The sequence below is a fragment of the Pteronotus mesoamericanus genome, unplaced genomic scaffold (genome assembly GCF_021234165.1).
Source record: "Pteronotus mesoamericanus isolate MK-2021 breed Mesoamerican mustached bat unplaced genomic scaffold, CSHL_Meso_final scaffold_99, whole genome shotgun sequence".
Classification (NCBI taxonomy): domain Eukaryota; kingdom Metazoa; phylum Chordata; class Mammalia; order Chiroptera; family Mormoopidae; genus Pteronotus; species Pteronotus mesoamericanus.
Window position 1 is genome coordinate 15,744,328 of NW_026555330.1, and position 8,317 is coordinate 15,752,644.

The 8,317-nt window shown below is 59.6% G+C and overlaps 1 protein-coding gene across 1 annotated transcript; it reads left to right on the forward strand.

Moving 5' to 3' along the window:
* The first annotated feature begins 529 nt into the window (after window positions 1-529).
* Window positions 530-7,809, forward strand: LOC129063862 (butyrophilin subfamily 3 member A3-like). The gene is given in 9 exon segments (XM_054564948.1): window positions 530-608; window positions 824-1,165; window positions 3,786-3,968; window positions 5,452-5,478; window positions 5,890-5,916; window positions 6,552-6,752; window positions 6,755-6,828; window positions 6,830-7,124; window positions 7,127-7,809. Coding segments are annotated over 9 exon segments (1,356 nt in total). The 3' UTR covers window positions 7,255-7,809.
* The last annotated feature ends 508 nt before the right edge of the window (window positions 7,810-8,317 follow it).

An 8,317-nucleotide genomic window follows, 5' to 3' on the forward strand; every position in this document is an offset into this window, starting at 1 on the left:
CATGCAGGTAATTTTAAAAGTGCAGGGTGCAAAGTCCTTCGGCTTCTGCTCTGGATGAAACGGGAGCCCCCGGAAGGGGCTGAGCAGGAGGGAGGGAGGGGTCCGGGCGTGCTGGCTGCTGTGCGGGGCGCGGCCTGCAGGGGGCGGCAGTGGGACCGGGACGCAGAAATGAAGGGCCGGCTTTGCTCAGGGGGAGATGCTGGGGGCGCGCCCGGCTGCGGCAAGGAAGTGCGGGTACGTGGGGGGCTGCTGAGCACGTTCACACAGGAGGCCCGAGACCCCCTGAGGGCGAGGGCTGAGGTACGGGCACTGCCGTTCCGTGTTCCATGAGTGATTCCATGGTGGGATCCAAGGGGGAGAGACGCCCCAGCGGACACTTGCAGAGCCGGCTCACAAGTCACCAGTGAATGCGTTTGCACCCCGGGCGGCCCTGGGGAGGCGGCGTCTCCACGTGGAATTCTCTACCTTCCTCCAGGTCGTCATTGCCACCCAGCCCCTCCGGGCATCTCTCTCCGAATGACAGGTGACGATGGCGAGGGGCCCGGTCCTCCGTCTGCGCGCCCTCCGCGTCTGCCTCGCCCTGGTCCAGCTATTCAGCCCCTGCTCAGGTAGGACCAGCTCTGCGTTCATGCGCCTGAAGCGTTTCCCTTCGGGCCCAGGCAGACCCTGGACACCCCCATCCCTGCGAGGCCCGTCCAGGCGGCCCCTGTGTCAGGACCGGTTTCCTGTCCAGGGGTCTCTCCCCTGGCCCTCCCTGCCTCGGACACCCCATGACCCTCTGGCCCCAGCTCCTCTGACGGAGCCCCCCACTTCTGATGACCAGCTCAGTTTGCTGTGGTTGGACCCCCTGAGCCCATCCTGGTCAAGGTGGGTGAGGACGCCGAGCTGCCCTGTCACCTGTCCCCGAGGATGAGCGCGGAGACCATGGATTTGATATGGATGCGACCCAGCCCCGAGCAGGTGGTGCACACGTATGTCGGTGGGCAGGAAGACACGCCGGCCGCAGAGTATCAAGGGAGGACTTCGATGCTGAGAGAGAACATCACCGCGGGGAAGGCTGTTCTCCGGATTCGCGAGGTCAGAGCCTCTGACAATGGAACCTACCTGTGTTATTTCCAAGATGGCGATTTCTTTGAAAATGCCCAGGTGGAGCTGCAGGTGGCAGGTGAGCCTCAGGTTTGCTCTGAGCTCTATTCCGTGGGGCAGGGGGAGCAGCTCCAAGCCCACCTGAGAGCAGGTGCAGCTCCTCACCAGCAACTGCCCCCTCCCCGACCTCCAACGCTGCTCTCGGAGGCCCCTGACAGGCCCAGGATGTCCCCCAGGAAGCGCCCCGTCTGCATCCAGTACAGAAGCCCCTCCTGCCGCCCCCCAGGGCTCAGCAGGGAGGTGGGGACGGGAAGGAGGAGGGCACCTCCCCGCAGTGGGGGGCACACGGGTGTGTGGGTTCAGCACGTTCCAGACGGTGGCCGTGGGTCCCCAGGTGCCGGCTGCTGTGGGTCCCAGAGGCTGAGCTGCGGGGACGACCCCTGTGGTGTCCTTGTCCCCCAACCACAGGCCCAGGAACACACGTGCGGGTGCACAAGCTGGGCGTGTCCTTGTGGCCGTGACGGGGGTCGCGCTCGTGAGGAGACCGTGGGCGTTCCAGCGAGAGGGTGTCAGGGAGGACGTGGTGTGACCTCTGGGCTGTCGGGGACTCGGGGGGACATGGGAGCAGGGCTCTGCTCCGGATCGGGTGCTGTCAGGCTGGTGCGGGTGTCGCTGGTCACCCTCAGGCAGGTCAGGGAGGGCGGTCCCTGCTGTGTCTGCACACAGTCCGCGTCCCTCTGTGCGCGGACCCGGCTGCTGCGAGGCCCTGGCTTTGTCCTGACCCGTCCCAGCGACAAAGCGCCCCCGAGTCCGAGGCCGCTGCTCCAGGACGGTGCTCACGGGCAGGGGCTGGAGCTGCGCTCACTCCCTCTGGACACAGCCCTGCCCGGGGGCTGCTGGCTGGTTGTTCCCTGGGGAGCCCGGCAGGGGGTGGAAGGTGGGGGTCGTTGCTTGTCCCCGCAGGGCCTCCTCAGCCAGACTCTGTCCCTTCCTGGAGACCGTGGCTCCTCTTAACAAAGCCCTCCCTACAGGAGCCTGTCCTTTCCGGTCTTCAAGAGGCTTCCTCCTGTCCCCCCTTGTTTTTAGGAACTTAGTGTCAGGTGGTAAAAAAAAGTCCACTGTTCCTAGCTCTGGGTCATCTGTCTTCTGTGGGAAAGTTTTCTCCTCTAAACAACCATGTGATAGAAACTTCCCATGGTCGAGGGACCTGAAAAAGAGGCTGATAACTCCAACAAAATTGCATCAGATTTTCCGGAGGGGACTTACATAACACACAGCATGGACGGAGGCAAGACAAGGAGCATATCTTCCCCCACCCGGCAGGCAAAGGCTTGCACAGGGCAGGCAGGGTGGACGGGGCTCTGGGGTGAGACATCCTGTCGATAAGGGGGAACCACCTCCTCTCCTGTGCAGGGTGGGTGGGGGGCTGTTCCAGGACCTAGCACGTCTGGGGCGTGGGGAAAGGGAGGGTCCTGCATCTCTAAGGCACAGAGCAGGGACCTGGTGCCCTTCCCCGTAAAGCCGTTTCTGTCACAGACGCCTTCTGAGCATTTCCTGCTGCCCCAGGCGGTGCCAGGCCGTGGGGACTGGGGGACAGGGGTCAAGGTCAGCAAAGACATCCCAAAAGAGAAATAATATGTACAACCCTAATCTTAAGAGAAAGGACTGCTCTCCTTAGAAGAATAAAACAACCCTCTAGGAAAATGAGCAAAAACAAGAATGATCAGTTTACAGAAAAGGAAATTACTGTCAAAAGGATGTCCAATCTCACTGAGCAGGGAAAGGTTTTTCACTTGTGAGGCTGGCAACAAAACAAAAAATGAGGTGGCTGTTACCTGCAGTGATGGCGGGATTCTGGGCAGACAGTCGCCCTTAAACGTTTGTCCCTAGAATTTGGCACATCTTGGGTGTCAATTGGCACAGTTTCCATTGGTGGCACTAGAGCAGTGTTTATCCACACCCCATATTGATGCAAAATCCCACATCTGGGAACCTTTCTGACAGTTTGGTTTGTATTGTTGTATAATGACCCTTGTAAAGGGCTTTTTCCTCTGACATTAATTATAATAACAGAGGGTCCAAGTCTGTGCAGGTGCCCCCATGGGAGTGTGGAGGGGGGGCGCTGCCCTGTGAGAGGGTCCCAGACCTGCCCCCAGTGCCGACGGGGGAAGGTCCCCAAGACACAGGGTGAGCGGAGAGAAGAACACATGGATCAGCTTGCATAGAGCGCTGGCTTTGGTGTGAAGAAAAATATAGCAGAATATATATTTTTTTAAAACTAATAAACTCTTGCACGGCACACTGTGTGTCAGGCACTTTATAAGCGTTAATTTATCCCCCTTACCGATCAGGACTCCGGGAGCGCGTGGTCATGTCATTAGTTCAAGGTCACAGAGCTGGCCAGGCAGAAGGTCAGGAATGGGAGCCCAGGCCCCGCAGCCCCAAATCAACCTCTTAATCACCGTATCAAGCTGACTCAGGAGAAGCTAAAAAACGGGGACAGAGGGAGTAGAGAGGACATTTTAATAACTTTGTAAATATTTTTTGATATTCGAACCTCTCCCATGTGAGGGGCAGACATTTCAAGAAACGGTGCTTATTATGTGACATTAAGAGGCCTGGGCACTTTGGGGAGAGAAGCATCACTTTCCCTCCAGAGATGCCCCGCGGCCCCGAGCTCTGGGGCTCACCCTTCGCAGGCCTCTTCCAGAACGCGCAGCTCTGGCCCGTGGCCCTGGTGGGGGCCCTGTCCGTTCTCCTGGCGGGGACGGTCTTGCTGTGGCAACGGCGGAAAAAGAACAAGCGTTGTCCCAGGAGAAGGAGCGAGAGCCAGCAGAAAGAAGCCGCTGAGGCGGAGACGCAGCGGGAGCGAGGCGCCAAAGGTGAGGCCCCGCTGCAGGAGGGCGCCACCTCCGCATCGAGCCCGCGCCCCGCCGTGCCCCTCAGTGTGGGTCCTCCCCTCGATCCCCTTGTCAGGACTTTTTTTTTCCCCTGCTTTTTTTTCAGAGAGACTGCGGGACGAACTCTGTAAGTGTAGATTTCAGCCCCGCCTGTCTTGGGGTCCCTGGTGACAGACGTCACCAACTCCTCTAGTTCTTCCCTGCAGAGTGGACAATAACCCGGTCCCAACCACAGTAGTGCCCCGGACCCGCAGATACTGCATCTCCTTCCCTGGCCCCTAAGCACCCAGGGGAAGAAGGGAGGACGCTAACGGGTGACCAGATACTGGTCTCTCTCGGTGGGGAAGGGGCTGCGGCCTCTCTCCACCAGGGGGCGCTCGCACGGGGAGCCCCGGGAAGGAGAGGGGGCAAGCACAGGACTCAGCGTGTGAATCCTTCCCGCCCTCGTTGGTTCACAAAATCTGTAGTCCTCTGAAAAAAAAGCTGTAGGAGAGAAAAGAAAAAATTAATAAACCGCACGGCCGGTAGGCAAAGCGTCCCCTTACCTTAAAAAGGGGAGTGGCCAAGGTAAGTTGTGACAGATGTATCCTAACAGCTAAAAACTGAACACATCTGAAATTTTTTATTATGTTGCCCATTATGTTTTTTGAATTAAGCAGGAAATAATACGGATGGAGGGGGATGGGTTCCCGCTCACAGGTACACACACGTGAGCACAGGGCGAGCATGTGCCCAGGTCCAGCCAGACCCTGGGGTAAGCTGGTGGCCCCTTATCCGAGGGGGCGCTGTCCAAGTCCCCCAGTGGCTGCCAGACCACGGACAGTTCCAAACCCTCAATATACAAGGTGTTTCCTTTTTACCTAAAGAAGACTTCTCGTTGGCTCAGCAGCATTGCAGCCTCACTGGTTTCGCACCTTGAGACCATTATTAAGTAAAACAAGGGAGACTTGACCACCAGCGCTGTGACGCTGCGACTGTCCACCTGTCACAGAGACGCTCCTCAGTGACCACGGGGGGAGGCCAGGGGTGGGGCGTGCTGGACTGAGGGAGGACTCTTGAGGGGGCCGGTTGGAGGAGGATGGCACAAGATCTCATGGCGCTACTCAGAATAATGTGCAGTTTAAAACTTGCGAAGTATTTATTTCAGGGATTTTGAATTTAACATTTTACGAGCACGGTTGACAGAGTGTAACTGAAACTTTGGAAGGAAAAACTGGGGAAAGTGGTGACTGATGCACAGACTCCTACAGAGCAGATGAGCGGGTGACAGCGGGGACGGCCCATGCAGGGTGCCGGCGGGTCCCTGAGCGGCAGCAGATGGAAGGGGGTGGGGGGTCCAGGAGGGAACAGGCAGAGGGAGAGGTGGGAGGGGTGGGGGGGCCCATGGAATGGTCACATGGTGCAAAAAGGGGGGAGGAACTGACTCAGAAGTGACCGTCCAGGTGACGCTCTGTCTCCGTTGCAGGTGGGGTGCAGTCTCAGGCCTACGCAGGTGAGTGAGTCTGACGCTGGTCCCCTGGCTCCGGTGTGGGGAGCGTTGACCCCCGTCTCTGCTGGGGGAGGAAGGGTCACCTCCAGCTCAGGGGCTCCTGGTCTGTGGGTGAGCCACCCCCGCCTTTCTGGACACTCAGAGGGGACCTTCCAGGTGCAGCGTCCCCTCCCCTGCTGACACCCACGCCCTCCCCCGGGCAAAGCCCGGTCATGTGACCCATGGCACCAGCGTGACAGGGGCGGGGGAAGCCCAGGGCTGGGAGAGGTTTCAGCCTGACCCGCAGGGCTGGAGACGAGGGACCGGGATGGGGGAGGGGACGGAGGACAGGAGGGGGGAGAGGCTCAGTGAGGATGAGGGGTGGGTAGACAGAAATAATGACCTTTTCCCTTGCCTGTGTCCCCTTCCTTCCAGAGTGGAAGACGGCCCTCTTCCAGCCTGGTGAGTGGGTCTCTCTGTGTCCCCAGGACAGCCCGAGGGCCCCTGCCCCCTCTTTCCTCTCCGAGCTCTTCACTGGGACAGTTCTGGGGGGGTACCTGAGATCCTGATCTCAAAGGTGCGCCCACCTGCTGCTCCACTGAAGCTTCCAGGCCCCACCCCGCAGTCACCAGGGGCCCGGGGCCCAGGGATGCTGTCCCCGGCGACCGACCCTGGGGCCGGAGGGCGGGGACAGGTGGGGGGACCCCAGAGGGAGCCCAGCGGCCCCAGCACAGGAGGGACAACTGACACAGCAGACACTTCCTCTGAGCCCGGCCTGGGCCTGACCAGCCATTCTCACCACCCAAACAAGGGTCTCCGTCCAAACCAGCCTGACATACTGGTGTCTTGGACAGAGAGGCAAGGAAAAAAGATCATCCCTCAGGAATAGCTGCCACCTTGGGGCACTCATGGAGCATCAGACATGGGCGACCCCCCTCCTCACCCTGCGCCTCAGGGCCCCGCAGTTTCTTCTGGCCTGGCCGAGGGTCCCATCCAGGGCAGGACAGGACCCCAGGCTGGAGGTGCTGCCCAGTCCCCCGAAGGCAAGGCTCTGAGGCCTGGGGACCATCTGACCCCCTCCCCGACACCCCTGGCAGCGGACGTGTTTCTGGATCCAGACACTGCGCACCCCACACTCCTTGTTTCTGAGGACAAGAGGAGCCTGCAGCGGGCAGAGAAAAGGCAGAGCCAACAAGACTACCCTCAGAGGTTTGAAAGGCAATATTGTGTGCTAGGCTCTGAGAGCTTCACGTCAGGGAGACATTTCTGGGAGGTGGAGGTTGGGGAAAGAAAAAAGTGGCTGTGGGGGTGTGTACACAGGACAACGTGGAGCAGAAGACCGGGTTAAAATGTACCCCCGAGAACGGGTTCTGGGACAGTGGGGAGATATCGTGGGAATTACTACCGGGCTCTCACATACCCCCGGAGCAAACTACCAGTTGTCTGCTGTCCCAAGAGAGTGGGCGTTTTCCTGGACTATGAGGCGGGGCAGGTGTCATTCTACAACGCCCTCGACGGGTCACACATCTTCACCTTCCCGCACACCCCCTTCTCTGGGCCTCTGAGGCCTGTTTTCCAGGTACAGCTGAGGGCACCCCCTGACCATCTGCCCAGCGCAGAGAGCAGTGGGGACACCCCTGTCCCAGGGCCTGACCCTTCCCCGGAGACCCCAGGTCCCTGGGCTCGGCTGATGGGAATGGGGACCCTCAGGCGGAAATAACATCTTTGCTTCTCGCTGCCCAGCCTGGAGCAGAGGGCCTGCTGAACAGCAAAACGTCCCAGCAAGAAAATGCTTTCTAAAAACACACTGAGTGAAGCACTTCACCTGTATTCATTCAGTTTTTCCACATGGCGATAAGGAGATGAGGGTGCAGGAAGGGAATTCACTTTTGAAATGTGATTCGGCTGCTTTGAACGACCATAGCGGACGTTTATAGATAAATTCAAATGTACCTGGGGCCGCGTTGACTGCCGCAGGGGACTGTCACTCACTGTCCCTCACGACGTCCCCAAGAGGCAGCCTCGTTTAGAAAGTGTGGAGACCGAGGCAGGGCCCCGGTCCTTGCCGTCTGCGAGGCCCACGGATTCCGTGCGGCTGGGAGAGGCTCGCCCTCTGCCCCTCCCTCTGCCCCTTGGCAGCCGGTTGTTCCTGTCGGGCAGGGTCATGGGCCCCCTGGGTTCCCTTCCCAGGGCTCCAGGGGTGAAGGCCACCGCGGGCGACGGTGAAGGCCGCCCCCACGCGCATCCTCGGGGTCACCTGTCAGGGCCGTGGTCCCCGCTTCACTGACGGGCTCCGCAGGGCGACGTGGTGCAGAGGGTGAATCACAGCGACCGCGCCTCCCAGGGCCGAGGACGGACCAGCGGCCACTCTCCAAACCAGCTGGGACCTGTGCGCACAGAGCAGCCCCCGCCCTCCCACGTCACCCCTGAAGGGCCTCTGGGAGCAGGACTCTGGGAGGGAGGGAGGCAGGGGGACGTCCGGGGAACTTCCTCCCACGGTGGGTTCCGAGTCAGGGAAGGGACACCCACCGCGGAGCACCCATGACGGTTCCTGTTCCCTGTGGGTCCTGGGGACAGGCCGCTGTTCATCGTCGTCGCTGTGACTGTTCACCATGTGTCCCCTCCGCCCGCATGGGCGTGTGATGTCTCATTTGTTAAATAAATTTGTCAGTAATCTCCATGCGTCCGTGGAGCTGCCTCCAGATTGGAGCCCCCACAGTTAACCCACCAGAGTCACAGTTTACTCCTTGGGACATTCTCACGAAATCCTTACTGAATTGGTTTCTACTGCATTTTAAGAAATAACCCCGAGTTCCACAATCTAATACAACCCAAATTTGTTATCTCATATTTCTGTAGTTCA